Here is an 18,537-nt window from a genome sequence, read left to right as displayed (position 1 = left end):
GCTAAGTATGTGTTACTAGAGGATAACCCTACCTTAGTCACTATAGTATACAAAACGAATAAAAGGAACTGTCAGTCACTGAGTGTTTAAGATTCACACAAACATCAGGAAGTTGTGACACTCTAAGTGGTTCCACTTTGTTTAGTTCTAGCTTCTATTTTTAGATAGTTTAGAATGGATACATGCAGTAACAGCATCAGCATCTATACAGGAAAGTGTCTGGAACTTTTTAGATGGTCTATTCCCTGGCACTATATAGTTACTCCCTTCCTATATTCTCTAAGGTACATAACTAGCTAGGTACATCACTGATCACATGTCAAACATTAAAAAGCATCATATATTATGACACTATTGTTTCCTAATTTTGTTTTAGTTATCCAATTTTGTAAAAGAGCACACATAAAGACTAGAAGATACTAGAAATAATCCATAACTAGGGAGAATGTTTCAGCAACTTTCAAACAGTATTAATTTCTCCCTTTATTAAAGATTCTGAAATTAAAGGACTCTTCTTCATTTTGTAAGAAAATACTGATATTTTCAGTTGTTTTATCTCTTTACAAAACCTAAAATTAAGTGAACTACAAAAAGCAAAAAAGGCCAGTAAGAAGGAATAAAATGCACTCGAAAAGTTAGCATTTTGAAACTCTATCATGAGAACATTTTTACCAAAAGGATGAAAGATACAAATACAAAATAGTCTTGTATATTCTTACTTAATGAACTATATTGGCTGAGAGTAGATCTCACTCGTCTTGAAGGTGTAACTGGGTTGAGATAAGCCATATTGCGATGGTAGTCCATTAGCTGATCTGAGCGCTTCATACCAACTGTTGGTTTCGCGGCTTCAAGTCTTTTCAATAAAGCCTTCATTAAAAATGATATGAAAGTCAGTATTGGGTAAACATAAAGTTTAAAAAAAATTAAATACTTTACTAAAATAGAAAATATTTTAAGTCATTTCAAGTATACCATGCCAAAAGAAACATGATTTCATACAAGATGCAGCAGAAAAACCTAAGGTATTTTTTATTTTTGCCTAACCTATAGGAAAGAAACCCATTATGTTTAAACAACTTATTATGATAGGTTTGAATATAAAGTGTCCTTCTAAAATACATGTGTTGAAGGCTTGGTCCTCAGCTGTAGCACTTTTGGAAAGTGACTATATCAAGAAGGCTCTGAGCTCATCAATGGACTTATGCACTGGTAGAGTTGTATTATTAGGAGTGATGGAAGCTGTAGAAGGTAGGGTTTTAGTTGGAGGAAGTAGGTCACTGGCAACATGTCTTTGAAGGGTATATTTTGTCTCTAACTCCTTCTTCTACCTCTGCTTCCTGGCTACTATGAGGTGAGCAGATTTCCTCTCCCATGGCCTTCTGACATGATGTTTCTGTCTTGCCAAAGGCCATGGAGCCAGAATAAATCTTTTTTCTCCTTCAGTTGTATATCTTAGGTATTATGTCATAGCATCATAAAGCTAACTAACACACAACTCTGTTCTCAAGGGCATCTCTCATGTCAAGTTATAACCTTAACAAAGGTGTTGTACAGGAAGCATTATAATACTAAGAAGTGTTAAACCTTCAAGATTATCATAAACATATCTAAAATAATGCTATTAATTCTATCTGCATACACTGGAAAGCAATGGCTTTTAATTTTCTTCCTTGCAGTATATCTCAGGGCTCCTAAGATATAAGGGTCCAAATGAATAAGGCCTTTATATATTCTGAATTTTACACTTAAGATTTTAAGTAAAATTTACTTTTAAAAAAACTGCTTCTTTTCTTTGCTGTTAAATTACACAATGTGACTTATGTAGTAGAGCGCCAGCTGTGAATAAAAAAGATTCAAGCCCCAGTACTGGTGCACAAAAGAAAGTAATAACCAAAGAAAAGAATACATTATAAGACTATATAGATTATATAAACTAACAGGCAAAAGCAGTTTAGTACTCAATAGCATGGTATTTTCTTTCTTGACTCACTGGAAGTCTTTTTTTTTTTTTTTTTTTTTTTTTTTTTGCCAGTCCTGGGCCTTGGACTCAGGGCCTTAGCATTGTCCCTGTTAAATTATACAAGAAATTTGCCATGTGTCATATGTTCAATGTACTTTACTGAGAGGAGCTGCATTTACTGTTTTACATAATTCTTAACTACTCACTGAGATGTGCAGAACAGAAATATTACTATCGTCAGTTCTCTACTAATTTTTTCTGGTAGAAGTAACATTTATTAAACTCAATTTACTAAATTTATTTATTTGGTTGAGTATGTATTTTACTTTTTTAAATGTTAAGAAAACTGCAATGCTTCATCATTAGATATACAGTAATATAATAAAAATCAATTTTGAAATAATTTTCCATAAGGCAAAAAAGTAAACTAATTCTGTAGTCTGGTATGTTAATTATGCAGGAACTTAGGAAAGGAGCAAGTGATCTGATAAAACTGCCCAAATCTAAAGGAACATTGGAAACAGGTGAAAATAGTTCTTGTTTGTAGGAATATCAAAATATGAAGCGCTGGTTACATTGTAAACTCTAAAACTATAAGCTACACATTTAAATTTAGTCATGAATTTAATAAAACTTAAAACACATCCAAAATGCTGTAGTAACAAGTATAATAGACTGATTACAAAAATTAAGAGGGAGGAGGGGGGGAAATGAGGGAGGAGATAACAAATTGTACAAGAAATTTACCCACTGCCTTACCTATGAAACTGTAACCCTTCTGTACATCACTTTGACAATAAATAAATAATTTTTTTTTTTTGGCCAGTCCTGGGGCTTGGACTCAGGGCCTGAGCACTGTCCCTGGCTTCTTTTTTTGCTCAAGGCTAGCACTCTGCCACTTGAGCCACAGTGCCACCTCTGCCCGTTTTCTGTATATGTGGTGCATGGGGAATCGAACCCAGGGCTTCTAGGCCATATCCCCAGCCCATAAGTAATTATTATTATTTTAAGTATATAAGAGCCTGGGATTGTCGTGCAAGGTAAATTGGGCCGGAAAAAGTCTTTAAATCTCTGAATCCACTGAGATAGGCTAAACCAGTGGCACTTTTCTGGGGTAGTAGTAACCAGTGTAGCTTAGCATACACTGAGCCTGGCTCAGTAGCTTGCAAAGGCAACAAGGAAGATCATACTCCAATAATAACCAGTGTAAAACAGGATTGGATACATAACTGCAGTATGCCAGTATAGCAGGCTGAAGGCCTTACTAAAACATACTTACTAAAACATAGAATTGCATATTCTGTCACAGAGAACTTTAACTTTGAAAACCTATTGAATTTCTAGTGCTTAAGTTTGCTCAACTATCAGTTATTGTTAATAAAACATCTTTTACCATGTAAAAAAAAATAAAGAAGTGTAAGCTATCTAGATGGCAAAAAGACTTGGAAAGATGGGGGTGAGGGGCAAAGAGAGGCTTGTTACCATGTACCAAAATAAGCAGGAGTACACTTTTAGTGCTCTATATCACAACATAGCGACTTATCATTTATAAAACTTTATTACTTGTTTCATAAAGAATGAGGAGAGATAAATGATGTTTAAGGAGGTAGAAATGATAGTTATGATTAAGCACTATACATTGCATATATGTACTGAAATATCCTACAGTCAGCCCCATAAATATCTATAATCATTTCACACTAATTTTTTACAAAAGACGATGCTTATATCATAGCTCGGCCATTGACTGTATTCCTTAGGGTCAAATTACTTGATGAGGAGAAAGCCAGAAGTAGAAACACCGGTTCAAGTGATAGGGCACTTAGCCCTGAGTGAAAATGCCAATAGAGAGCAAAAGACCTTGAGTTCAAGCCCCAGTACCAGTATCACCTCTCATTTTTAATAAGTGAGGGAACCCATATAATACTCACAACGGTGTCTGACATCTAGTAACAATTTGTGTGTGAGTGCTGATCCCGAGGCTTGAACTCAGGCCTGGGCACTGTCCCTGAGTTTTTGTGTTTAAATCTAGCACCCTACCACTTGAGCCACAGCTCTTCCAGCTTTTTTGCTGGTTAACTGGACTTTCCTTCTCAGGCTGGCCTTGAACCATGATCCTCAGATTTCAGCCTCCTGACTAGCTAGGATACAGGCATGAGCCACTGCTGCTCAGCTATCTTAGTAAGGATTTTGATATCATTAATATTGCCTTATATTGCCTTCTAGTTATGTGACATGCAACAATATTATCTTTCTGGCTAAATGATAAAGTTGCATGATAAAGTACTGCTTTTCATTTTTCATACTTCCCACTGTCTTACTCAGCTCATGATACATCAAATACTTGTTCAATGGAATGAAAAGTGGTAAGAATGATTACTAATAAACCAATTTAGAGTCTACAAAATCTTCAGATTACCATTCAAATCAGATTCTACTAATGAATTTCAAAATTTTGTCCTTTTTGAAATTGTATTTTTCCCAAAATCATATGTACTTAAGATAAACAACTTGATGTTTTGATAAATATGTACACTGTGAAGACATCTAGAGATCTGATGTCCAGCACTATGACTATAATTACGCATTTGTTCAAATATTTTCTTTACATCCAGGAAGTGATACTTTTTTTTTCAAAAGAAAATTAACCTACCCTGCATCTGGCCCATCTTCTGAGGTAGAAAAATAAAAACAAATTAATGAATAATGTATTTGTGATTTCTACTATCAGAAAAGATCTATTCTGTTGTTTCTAAAGGTCATTTAGAAATAACAAGTACGCCAACCTCAGGAAAAATCAAGATAACTATTCCTTACATTATTCCACAGCTAGAGTCTAACTTAGTTATCAGGGTTTTTTTTTTTTTTGTTGTTGTTGTTATAGAAGGAGCTAACATTATTTGAAAATTAGACAAGAAAGGAAATAAGCTAAACTATAAATTAATGTAAAAGTTTTAATATAGTTCTAATATAATTCCAATGTAAATTCTGCTATAACCGATTATATGGATCAAGCACTCCCTCTACTGGGAACAAAATTATTTGTTTATTTTTTTGTGCTGGGGAGTGAACCAAGGTTCTTGGGCAAGCTAAGCATATGCTCTATATTCCCTTAATATTTGTTTGGATGCAATGTCTAACAAGAGGGATGTACTATCTGCTCATCAAAACGAATGAGGGATCTTGAAATTTTATAGGGCAGATTAAAAGTATGTTTTAACTTTAGACAGCATGACTCCATTTTATACATTTGCCCTCCTCTGCTTTTTGTGTACAGTGCTACTTTATTCTCATGATTATATCCAGTTAAATAGCCTCTAAAATGCTCACGTAAAAGTACTAAAACATAAGTACTAAAAATGTCACACCTTTTAGCTGAGAATTGCCTGTATCATTGGTGACTGGACGAAATAGGGGACACAAATAAAATCTACAAAACAATGGATGCTTGTGCACACATCCAACACAGAAACTACAGAAGTGAGTGTATGTGTACACATGTACATGAATTTAGAATATAAAAAGCTTAGAAAACAGATTAAAAGGCATGTCACATCACATGGAAGAATTACTAAAGCCAATATGGCTCTATTGAATAGAATGTGGCAGGTGGCTGGTTATATAAACAAATATGTGAAAATAAATAGCCTCATTCATTAGGAAATGTAATGAAAAAGTTTCATGTACCATAGCATAAAAAAAGTTACGAAAAAAACTATAAAACCTTATGCAGCTTACAAGAAAGATTATATATATGGAAAAAAATGTCACATTACTGAGCTCTGCTACTTGGGGCAACAATACTGTGTCATTAGGTTGTTATGAAAATTAAATGACCTTAGGCAAGAGGGGAAAAATGGAGAGAGAAAACGAGGGCGTGGGTGACTGTTCAAAAGGAAATGTACTCACTACCTGACTTATGTAACTGTAAATCCTCTATCACCTTTATGATAAATTTTTTAAATGATCTCACATTTGTAAACTAGGTATTATTTAATCCCTTCTTAAAAAAAATCTTCAGAGTCAAGTGGGAGAGTAAAAACAAAAAAAACCCCATATGTTTGTGACATTTAATTTCACAAAATATGATCAAATATTGCTAACAGCAAGTACAGAAAACTATCAAATAGTATCTCATCATCTGCCAATCTAATGTAACTTGCTTTGTTGTTATCTACTCTCTACTAAGTGCACACTAACCTTCTAGAAGGGCTTAAGACTAAAATATTTAATAAATATACTACTTCAACTAGAGCTGCTAACAAATTGAGGGACCTCTGTGGCTCAACAGGACCTTACTCATGATGAAATCTAATGAGGATTAATACTGGAGATTGTCTTAGAAATTTTAAAAGCTTCAAAAACAATTTTAGGTGCCAGTTTTCCTGTGATTAAAGATCTAATTTTAAGTTGCTTAGTTTAAGACACTAACCAGGTTTAAGATCTTGGCTTAACCAAGCCTTGAATTAAACACTTGAGGCCTCAGTTTTTTTTTTATCTATAAGATACGGGTTTAAAAAGTGCCTACCTCAAAGATCTTTCAAAATTCAGTAATATTTGAAAGATATTTGGAACAATGCCTAGTTTTCAATAAGAGCAGTTACTCTGAACTGAATTTTATGAAGATGATAGGCTATAATAAGGGTTTCAGCAGTCCCTGTATGTGTACATATGATATATATTATGTATTGAAGTAATATACAGAAAGCTATAAAGCAACTCATTTCAATCTTTTTTTTTTTTTTTGGCCAGTCCTGGGCCTTGGACTCAGGGCCTGAGCACTGTCCCTGGCTTCTTCCCGCTCAAGGCTAGCACTCCGCCACTTGAGCCACAGCGCCGCTTCTGGCCGTTTTCTGTATATGTGGTGCTGGGGAATTGAACCTAGGGCCTCGTGTATCCGAGGCAGGCACTCTTGCCCTCATTTCAATCTTTTATCAACTAGCTTTTATATGTATGTACATACACACAAACATCTCAACCTGTAACCATGTGGTTTGTAATGTTTCATTAGATATACTATCAAATTTATTCCAGATATATTTGCTCTTTAAATGATAAATAATTTATTACCTTTCTAGGATATAATGAAGTAAAACAGATCAAACCAGCGACTGAACAATATTTAATAAAAGAGAACGCACTTGACACTGCATATCATTTCTTGTGTTACTGCAGTGATTTAACTAGACAAGAATTTTCCGTATTTTCCTCTAATGGTCCCTTTAATAGAACTTGAACACATAAGATGATGCTAAGTGAAACAACCTCCAAGTTATGGAAACAAATGCTTTACCATTGTTGTTATTTTCAACATGCCGTGTAAAATTATGCCCTTTTCTTTTGTTTTTCTTCCCCATGGTTTTACCCTTGATGTCACTGTAATTGATTTTTGGTACCCTGGGTATTGTATATACATTTACTGGAATTAGGGAAGGGAAGGGGAACATCAAAATGGAGAGACAATAGGATAAAAGATGAACCAATGCAACAGCAATACTTATAAAACTATATGCAGCAAACCAACTGTACAACTCATGGGGAGAGGGTTGGGGAAATAGACAGGTGAGAAGGTGGGAGAAAAGTGAGGGAGGAGGTAACAAGTTGAATAAGAAATGTACTCAATGCTTTACAGATGAAACTGCAACCCCTCTGTACATCACCCTGACAATAAAGAAAGAAAAAGACTAGGAATGTGGCTTAGTGGTAGAGTGCTTGCCTAGCATGCGTGAAGCCCTGGGTTTGATTCCTTAGTACCACATAAACAAAAAAAGCCAGAAGTGGCTCAAAAGGTAGAATGCTAGCCTTGAGCAAAAAGAAGCCAGGGACAGTGCTTAGTAGGCCCTGAGTTCAAGCCCCAGTACTGGGGGAAAAATAAAACAAACGTGCACACACACACATCTTCAGTTTCATAGCTCATCACATATAGATATGCCATGCATATCTATACTTGCTTCTATGTAATTAAGATACAAAATGTGGCTGCTTAAGGTTTCTTGTCAGTTGTACTTTTAAACCAGTGCAAATCATTTCTTTAATGATTAAAAGACTTCAGGTACTTACCATATTTTCTCTTTCAATCCTTTGTTGTTCCCTCTGCCTGTTGAGAGCACTATGATACAACTTAGGGGGATGGCCAATTGATCTTCCGGGAATACTTTTGCTTCCTGGTTTTTCAGCCTGTCTTGAGAGTTCTCTCAAAAGCCTTTGATTTTCCCGGTCAATCTGTCTCACCTCCTCTCTTGTGAAAGAGTAGTTTTTCCTAGGTAGTACTGAAGGCTGATCAAAGTGCTGTTTCTGTGATCCCTTTTTATCTAATTGTAGAAAAGCTACAGAAGTGAACAAAAAAAAGTGAAGATGGCTAAATGAAGTAGCTATGATAATAGATACTTTAACTCTCAAAATACAATTAATGAAAAGGTATGTATAAAATAATCCTAATGGTTTTATTTAGAAGAAAATGTAAGAGTTCCTTAGGCATAAAAACAGACCAATGAAAATGTCTGAATAATAATTTTTTGGGGGCGGGGGTTACTTTGGGCCTTGCACTTGCTAGGTGCTCTATCACTTTAGCCATGCTTCTACCCCTAAAAATGTCTTAACTCGAAGAAACTTTCAGACATATATTTATATAAATAAATCAATTTAAACTTACACTATTTAGAAATGCTTTCTCTTAATTTTTATGAGTGAAATGTTCTGTTCAAACTCTTCAAATATATTTTGATCTAGCTTCATTAAAGACACCTCTGAAGTCATATAATTCCAATTTTTTATTTTCTCCAATATGAAATTTACTCTTCACTTGAGTTAGACAGCATGTATAAATTTTATGTGTGATGGAAATGTTTGGGTTACTGAAAATTTTATCTCAAGCTCTATTCTCATTATTAGTTCTTTAAAAGTATTAAAACTTTAGGCATATTCATGAACTGTGTGTATGTGTGTGTGCGCGCGCGGTGCATGCACTAGTACTGGGGCTTTAACTCAGGACGTAACACTCTTACACAGCTGCTTTTTTTTTTTTTTTTTTTTGCCAGTCCTGGGGCTTGAACTCAGGGCCTGGGCACTGTCCCTGGCTTCTTTTTGCTCAAGGCTAGCACTCTACTACTACTACCACAGCGCCACTTCCAGCTTTTTCTATGTATGTGGTGCTGAGGAATCAAACGCAGGGCTTCATGTTTATGAGGCGAGCACTTTACCACTAGGCCATATTCCCAGCCCTCTTAGCTTTTTAACTGATGTCTGGCATTCTACCACTTGAACCATGCCTCCAGTTCTGGTGTTACGTTAGTTAAATGGAGGTACAAGTCTCAGATTTGTCTGGCCAGGCTGGCTTCAAGCCTCTTGAGTAGGTAGAATTAGAGGTGTAAGCCACTAGTACCCAGCAGGCACTTGCTCTTTTAGGAGATTTTAAAAAGGGACGTGCATGTGGCTCAGGTAAGTAATCCCAGATGAATGGAAACATAGGCAGGAGGACCATGTTCTGAGGTGGGCTGGTCAAAAAGTGCAAAAGGGTGGAAGACATAAGTGAGATGGTAGAGCATTTCCTACCAAACTCAGTGCACTGAGTCTAAACCACAGTAATATCTTTCAATCCTTACAACAGAGGTCCTAAGTTAAAGATAACTAAATTTACTAAAATTCTACCTTTATCAATAAGTTGCTAGGTAAGAAATTCTGTGACATTCTTCCTATTCTCTTTCTTTGGATATAGGTAGAGCTGTAACTGCCTTGACCAATATGGATGGTATAATCAAAATGATGAAATGACTTTCAAGGTTAGGTAATAAAAGGAGAAATAGTCCCTCAAATCATTTTCATTTACTGGAATACCTATTCACAGAGCCCTATGTTTACTATACATGTCTAATTATCTTGAGGCTTCATGCAGTGAGGAAGCCAAATCACATAAAATGGTATGTATAGGCATGGTGACTCAGAGTGCTACTAGAAAAAATAAAACAAAAAGCCCTAAAATAAATGGCACTAGCTTTGAGACCTGATGAAGATTGTTTATGAAATCTGACAGGATAAATTGGCAGATAGTTTAGCAAAACAACTGTTGCCTGTGGTGGCCAGGAAAATGGAAATAAAAATCCTAGGCACTGATGGATTTGGCTAAGATCTCCAAATGAATTATTCAAAGTATAATGGCTTATTTTATCCATAAAAAGAAGACAGAATAGAGATGAGATAGGAGGAAAAAAACCAAACAACAGAAACAAAGGTATTGGTCAGTTTTCAAGTAAAACAGAGGAAATAAAAGAGGAGTTACAGGATTCAGAATAAAACTACCATTCATCCCTCCTTTTTCCCAACAGAAGATTCTCACAGTACTTAAAAGTTCTTTTGGCTGTATCTTTAGAACAATACCCAAGAAATCTCAGCTGTACCTGGACATGATCTAGGTCCTGGATCTTGAGGTTGGGGGCATCTTTGGAAAGGGGAAATATATTTTTGCATATGGGAGGAACAAAAATAAATCTGTGGCCAAAAATGTGATTGAAGAGATTTCAAGCTATGCCTATGAGCTATCTGACATTCCTCCTACTGAAAGGTAAGGTCTTTGTCCCTCCACTTTAAATCTGAGAGGGTTTATGATGATTTGCACTAGGAGTATAGAAGAAACAATGCTATGTGACTTCAGGTGCTAGGTCATAAAAGGCAGTGAGATGTCTCTGTTTCCTAGAATACTTCTGCCACTCTCAGGCAATTATCCTGAGGCTCCCATGTGAAAAAGTCAGGCTATCTGTGAAGAAGCCAGAAGGAGAGTCTGTTTGGCCTTCTGGTTAGCAGCCATTGTCTGTAGTTGTCCAAGGCCAAGTATCTGACATGTGAGTAAATGGGTACTCAAAGGAGTTCAATCCTGAGCTATTGGATCATTCCTACTTTTGAGTCATTCTGTACATTAAGTGATGGGGGAACTGCTTATGCAGCAATAGTAACTCATTTTATCTTTTTTATTTTTAAGACAAAACATCATATGACAGTGCAGTCTATAAACAAATACTTAACAATTTTTTTTTTTGGTGTTTTTCCCTCATGGCTGTGCCTTCCTCAATTTTACCACCTAGTTCTGTATTTTTTTTGTTTTTGTGGTTTTGGTGCTGGGCACTGGGGCTTGACTTCAGGGCATGAATGCTGTCTCTGAGCTTTGTGATTCAAGGCTAGCACTCTACCCTAAGAGCCACAGCTCCATTTCCGGCTTTTTGCTGGTTAATTGGAGATAAGATTCTCATAGACTTTCTGCCTAAGCTGTCTTTGAATTGGGATCCTCTGATCTCAGACTCCTCAGTAGCTAAGATTACAGACATTATCTACCAGCACCCACCTTCTTGTATTGCCTTAATTATACATTTTAAATGTTTTTTCTTGTATATTTGGCTCATTTACTAACCTAAAAATTTCTTCTTGGTCCCTTTTACTACTTTTTACATCTTGATTTGTCTTGAATGTTAATAGGATATTTCCTTCTTTTAAAAGGAACATAACTGGCATATATTTTTTAAGTCTTTATCATCCTTCCTATGCTATTTCAAACATCTTTTTAGGTAGTTTATCTTCCCACCCCCAATTAAACTGGTATTTAATTAACACAACAGGAACTTACCAAAAAGCTGACTTCCATCTTTTTATTGTAATAAAAATATACATGACAAATTTTACCCCCTTAACTATTTTGTATTACATACACTCACTGTTATGCTTCCATCACCATCGCTCTTTTCCTTGGAAAAAAAAACACTACACTAGCCTCCATTCTCCTTTCCTCAGCCCCTGGCAATCACACAGTTCTACTTTCTATCTCCATGATTTTTATTACTTTAGCTACCTTATGTAAGTGGAAGCACACAGTATTTGTCTTCTTCAGACCTGTTTATTTCACTTGGCATAGTGTACTGTAGGTTTATTCCTGCTATAGTAGGTGTTAGGTTTTTTTTTTTTTTTTTTTTTTTTGCCAGTCCTGGGGCTTGAACCCAGGGCCTCATGTATACGAGGCAAGCATATTCCCAGCCCGGGTGTCAGAATTTTCTTCCCTGTTAAGGCTGAATAAAATAATACAATAATAGCGTCTTCTGGTAAGTTAAGATCATTCATGCATATTGTAAGGTCTCTTTTCCTATATTTTAAAATGTTTTTGTTGCTTTGTTTTTCTCTTTTGGAAGATTGCTTAAGTCAAAAAAATTCTTTCCCTAAAATTGTCTCTAAATTTAGTGAACTAGGAACATACAATCACATATTAAAGTTTTGTTCTTCTAGAAGTTCTTAAATTTTTTATCTCAGGACTTCATGTTCTAAAAAGTTGCTATCTAAATGTTTATATGAGTTACATCTATCACTATCACATATTAAAAGTGAGGGGCTCTTAAGTGTGACACAGTGGTGGGAGGGCCTGCCTGGCAAATGCAAGGCCCTGAGTTCTAACACCAGCGCTGAAAAAGAAAAAAAAAAAGCTCCTGAAGGTAGTAACTAAACCAATTATGTATTACTATAGTTAACACTTTTTATAGAAAAACAAAAGTGTCTACTTATTTGTAAGTTTTAAAAATATTTGGTTTAATGAAAGCTCGATTCTTATAACTGCTCTGTACTGTTGTGCTGATCACACAGCACGTTAGACTTCACAATACACAGGGAAGGGAATGTAAAAGGCAAGTTAAGCATAGTATTGGTGAAAACAGTTTTGTCCTTGCAGAGCCTCTCTGAAATCATTGAGCTTGCTATTTTCAACAATTTCAAATATGTACTTTATCATGAGACTCAGGTCTTCTCTGTAGCTTGGCTGTGTGTTGAGAGTATTAATATTCCTGCAGTTTGCCCGGGAACGGATCAAATGTGTCCCTAGGTAGGACATGCTGATCTCATTACAGTCGTAATCTCATTATGGAGAGTAACAGAATCTGTGTCTTTCCCCTTGCCCAAAGTACTTCACTTCAATTCTTCCCATGCATGAAGTTGAAAAAAAACTTGGAAGCTAACCAGTGAATTAATCAGTTTCTTTCCTCATCCATGCTTGCTTTGTCCCATTTGCCTTCCCCAAATACATCCCTTAGTTATTATTTCATCCTTAGTCAAAGTGATAAAATTTGAGACTAGACATGCCCTTTCAGATTCTTCCTAAACTGACCTAATATTATATATACAAACAATGAAAAATACCTTCAAATTTAGTCTTATCAACTTCTTCAGAGCTTTGCAAATGTCAGATTTATGTCATAATCTGATAGCAAAATTCTGTTACTACTCCATTTTATAAAAGCCTTCAATGCTTATTCAATGATTTTATGGCTCAATGCAAAGGCCTAACCCCAATTACATTTTCCAACATTTATATAGCAAAGGCACGTTTGGGATAGGGATGGAAAGTTCCCCAGGTCAACCTCCTCACTAGATCTACAAAATGCTGGATATTGGGAAATTCTACTAATCTTTCAAAGCTTACTTTAATACCATAGATTATCTAATTGCCAGTCTACACTGATCTTCCCTTCTAGTATTTCTCACAGAAGAGCCCAGAACTTTGAATAGAATGGATCCTAACAACCTAAAACAACTACCTTATCCTATAAATGAAGAATAACGTCTCAGGAGAGTTACTGGTCTTTTGTGGATAGTCATAGGATAACACCAAGAAGCCTAAAATTTCTGCTTTTAACTTTCAAAATTCTCTCTTCTTTGCTACATAACTATCCAATACAATACTATCTCACCATTCTGGACTACACTGGGATATCTGGTCTTACATTCTTTTATTATTTTCTGCTTTAAGGGCTTACAATTTTATGTTCAAATTTATATTTAACGGTAAATTTTTGAGTTTAAATAGTGTTTTTAACACTGTTAGCAACACAGTTCCTATCTGAACACTTGCTTAGCATCTGCTGTAACAACTTGTTAATCTTTTTACTCAAAATTGACTCCTGGAATCAATAATCTCTTTAAATGGACCTCTATGAGTAAGCCAGTGAAATGTTTAAATTAAGAGAATGTAGGAAGTGTTCTAAGTTTCTACTTCAGCTGTTCATTGACAGGATCATGTTATGATTAAAAAAAATTTTAAGCATACCATACATTAGCATCTTCCCCATATTAAGTGGATTTCTCTTTTAAGAAAGTGGAAGAAAAGGCCCTTGAAAAAAATTAGGTGAACCAAGGAAGCTAAGCCCAGAAAAGCTGAAAGTGAAAATGTATTGCAAAATGTAGAAAAAGCACAAGCCTGTGTATGCACTCACCTCTATCTTCCATGACCATGACCACATATGGGAAAAGTATTAGGAGGGCTGGGAATGTGGCTTAGCGGTAGAGTGCTTGCCTAGCACGCATGAAGCCCTGGGTTCAATTCCTTAGCACCAGATAAACAGAAAAAGCCAGAATTGGCGCTGTGGCTCAAGTGGTAGAGTCCTAGCTTTGAGCAAAAAGAAGTAAGGGACAGTGCTCAGGTCCTGAGTGCTCAAGCCCCAGGATTATTAATGCTTTATTATAAAGAACGCTAGAGTTACAGAAAATGTCCCAACTGGAGGAAAGCCACCTTTGTTCCAATACCTTAAAAAGCCCGAGCACCATTTACTGGTAAGTCTCTCAGAGCTGGATTCTCTACTGTGCAGAATGAATGAAGCATGCTTTAATTCAGCTCAGCTCTATGTTGAAAATTTTCCTCAGTATTTTAATTATACCTGAGAAAAGTGCAGGAATCAGGAATTTCAAAAATTAAAATAGACTTTCTATATACAGGTAAGTTTCAGAGATGGGTTAGGTAAGCATAGTGAGGGATGCCTTCCTGTATTCCCAGGGAACTTGACAGATTACTGTTTTGATAACTAGATTATAGTTATCCTTGGATCAGCAGAACTACTATCAGAGAGATGTATATTGGGTTCTACTTGGTTTGAATGAACCAGAATCTTAACTTTAACAAGAGTGACCTGTGTGCATATTAAAATTTGAGGGGCTACGGTGGACAACGTTGACTGTCCAATTAGTAAGCACTCTTACTTGCATTTGTTTTTTGGTGGTACTGGAGTTTGAACCCAGAGCCTTATTAGGTTGATCAAGCTCTCTCACTTGGGCCATACTTCTTGCTTCCTGCTTCTTGCTATTTTGGAGATGGCCCTGAGCTATAATCATTCAGATCTCAGCGTCTTGAATAGCTAAGATTTATTTTATAGGTATGAGCTACTTAAGCCTGGTTTCCTATTCCACTTCTGAACAGGTCTCACCTCTGGCAACTCCCACTGTTCAATATAGGGTGATTCTGACTGGCCCAGGATAATCTTATTTCTTTTGCCAATGACTGGATCAGAAATGGGAGTTGGAGTGTAACATAATTCTGAGCATGAGACTAAGTGGAAGTTAGTTAGGAATGCTTCCTTACAAAGGTTCAGTAGTCAGAGGAAGTGAGGATAACTCTCAGGACACTGCAATGTCTTGAGATGAACAGTAAAAACTGATGCAGAGATAGCTTAAAAAATAAGACAAAATAGCACCAGTCAGGAAAAAGAGTGGTAAGAATTTTGAGTCTACAAGGCCATAAAATAAAACTAGTCTGTGAAAACTGATGCAGAGATAGGCTAAAAATTAAGACAACATAGCACCAAGCAGGAAAAAGAGTGGTAAGAATTTTGAGTCTACAAGCCCATAAAATAAAACTAGTCTGAATTTTACGTTCCTAGATAATTGACTTTGTGATGTATCTTATGTGGTAATGGAAATAGCATTCCAAACATTTTATGATACAATAGGATAATGGATAAAACTGCTAAACCATCAATCATCTAAATTAAAAATCTTATTAGTAAAACCAGTGAAAATTCATAAGATTAAAATTCTAAGCTTGATATAGTTTTCAATATACAAATTTGGAAAATTACCTTTCAAAAGATGATTCAGGTCCATCGTGTCATGTAACAGTTTTTGTTTGTGTCTCTGGTCTAAGTTAGAATCTAACACTGGTGACTTTGGGACAAGATGGGGCACATGTTTTTCTTTTCCTTTTTTGATTGCTTTCAAATGTTTGGAATCCTTTTTTAAAACCTCAACATCTTCATAAACTTCTTGGTTCACATTTTCTTGTCTTTTGGCTTTTACTTTTTGGTGATTTGATGTGCCCAGTTCAAAAGACTGAACAGGGCTGATGTCTGGAGTTGACAAGGGAGTTACATCTGTCACCGTATCTTCAGATTCTTCTGTGTCTCCCATTTTTGGCTTACTACTTGAAGGTTGTGTTCCTGTTAATTTTATTCTTGGCTTATTTTTTTGTTTTGGTGATAAGACAGTTACCCTAGGCATTTGTTTCTTTGATGAAGATTTACGGATATGAGCTCCAGTATCTGAACAGTCTGTATCTGAACCTGAAGATGAGGAAGACAAAGATGAAGAAGAACTGACTTTACAATACTTTTTACTTACATTTTTTTTTAAGTTATTAGATGGTTTAGCTGACTTTGCTCTCACATGATGTTTTTTCCCATCATCACTACTTTCTTCTCCATCTGTATAGTAATCATCCTCACCTTCTTTCACAATTTTAGGAATTCTATTTGGCATGGGCAAGTGTATTTTATGTCCTGTTGTATCACGTAATTTTTTTGATCTCGAAGAAGTAGTTAATGATGAACTTCTGATTTGTGTATCATTTGCTACAGGGTGTTCATTCGAAAGCTTTGCTTTTCTTTCATTTCCTTTTTCAGTAAGGTAATTTTCCTTTGTTTGTATTCCAAATGTCAAATGTACATGTTCTGTATCTTTATCTATTCTCTCTTTAAGACCATTATTCTGTCTGTCAAAGACTAAGTTATTTTCACATTTATTTGCATCTTCAAAGTCACTGTCAAAGAACGAATGGTCCACTTCACCTTCTGATATATCTCCAAACCGATCCATGATGGCAAAAATATATCTGAAAAGGATGAAATAAAATAAAGAATTCAATTTGTGTTAGCTTTTTGTCACTGTGACAAAAACACCCGGTAGAAGCAATTTAAAGGGAGCAATTAATTATTCTGTCTCATGGTTTTAGATGTAACTATTAGACTAAAAAGTAATTTCCAAATATTTTTCATTTTTATATTGTAAATATGTAATTTTACCAAACTGAGAAATTTTCTTAGTTCTAAAGAGAAACATTACAAAACACAGTCAAGTGATGATGGGGCTTTTGCAGTAATGTAAAACTGTACCGAACACTGGAGATGAACAAGTCTAATAAATTCACAAAGAAAATAACAGATCATCAAGGCAGGCACATCACAAACTTTGATATTTACACGAACCCTAAAAAAAAATCCATATTTTATAGTTTAAATTCAGTTTATAGTTTAGAAAAAAGGATAACGTATTAGCCAGTTTTTCATTGTGGCAACAATACCTCATCAAAAGAACTTGAACAGGCGTTTATTTTAGTTCACTTTCAGGTTTCAAGACACTGTAGAGCAGCAAGATCCAAATAACAGCAACCAGGAAGCACAGCATAGCCAGCCAAGAAGAGGCCAAGACAACATATGCCATTCAAAGACACATCCGCAATATTCTATTGCTTCCAAACAATCATACTTTCAAATTCCCACTACCCCCTAAGAGTTCTACTCAAAATTCTAATCCATTAAGAGATTTAGTCATTAGTGAATGACTTAAAGTCAGATATCTAGAAATACCCTTTCTCAGGCACATGGAAAGGTGTGTTTTGCAAATTTCTAGGCATCTCTTGACAGTCAAGATTAACAATTGTAGACAATATTAAAATTTCATAAGATCAGTTATTCCAATGACAGCAGTATAATGGAGATTGACAAAATTTCATGTTTTAGTACTTGCTTTGCTCTATTAAAAATTCCCTCACCCCTTCCCATTGAGAAACAAAAACTCAAATGCTTATTTACATAGACTGTACACAGAGCTTAGAGTCAAACTTCTGATTGTTTAATCACAATCTGCTATATAAATACATAGGGAATATTTATAGGGGAAAGAGTATATATTTTTCATTGCCTTAAAGGGACAATAGCGTAAGAGATTTTTTCTAGCAGACAGCCAATAACCATCAAAAATAGAAAATCCAAGGCATATTATTTAAACATTAAGTTAAACAGTAGTATAAATGGATTAAAATGTTCAAAGTAGCCTCCTCTAACAAGGGACATGGACCAGTTTTTGTCACAAACTTTAACTTGTTGACCTACAAATTTCCACAGGTACTATAATTATTTAAATAAAAATCTTCATACCTATTTGAATTAAACTGGAATTACTACACAGATTTTAAAGTTTTCAAAATCACTAGAATAGGGGCTGGGAATATGGCCTAGAGGCAAGAGTGCCTGACTCGTATAGAAGCCCTGGGTTCGATTCCCCAGCACCACATATCTAGAAAATGGCCAGAAGGGGCGCTGTGGCTCAAGTGGCAGAGTGCTAGCCTTGAGCAAAGAGAAGCCAGGGACAGTGCTCAGGCCCTGAGTCCAAGGCCCAGCACTGGCAAAAAAAAAAAAAAAAAATCACTAGAATAGCCTAAATTACCTATTCTAATGTTGAGTTTAAAGATGGCTTTCTAAAACTACTCTCCACTATAAAAGTGCAGGGTT

At 35.6% G+C, this 18,537-nt stretch overlaps 1 protein-coding gene across 5 annotated transcripts in view; it reads right to left on the bottom strand.

Moving 5' to 3' along the window:
* Window positions 1-18,537, bottom strand: part of Cfap97 (cilia and flagella associated protein 97) — a 29,130-nt gene that overhangs the window by 2,933 nt on the left and 7,660 nt on the right. For 4 of the 5 annotated variants that reach the window (XM_048330829.1, XM_048330832.1, XM_048330831.1 and 1 more), the window contains exons 2-4: window positions 15,832-16,859; window positions 8,024-8,289; window positions 720-870 (exon numbers count right to left, since the gene is read on the bottom strand). In XM_048330829.1, the coding sequence (XP_048186786.1) occupies window positions 720-870; window positions 8,024-8,289; window positions 15,832-16,843 (1,429 nt within the window). In that variant the 5' untranslated portion in view covers window positions 16,844-16,859. The remainder of the gene's footprint in view (window positions 1-719; window positions 871-8,023; window positions 8,290-15,831; window positions 16,860-18,537) is intronic. The other variant, XM_048330833.1, reaches the window with a different exon arrangement.

This window comes from Perognathus longimembris, chromosome 21, assembly GCF_023159225.1.
Source record: "Perognathus longimembris pacificus isolate PPM17 chromosome 21, ASM2315922v1, whole genome shotgun sequence".
Lineage (NCBI taxonomy): Eukaryota > Metazoa > Chordata > Mammalia > Rodentia > Heteromyidae > Perognathus > Perognathus longimembris.
This window is presented reverse-complemented; position numbering and strand designations above follow the sequence as displayed.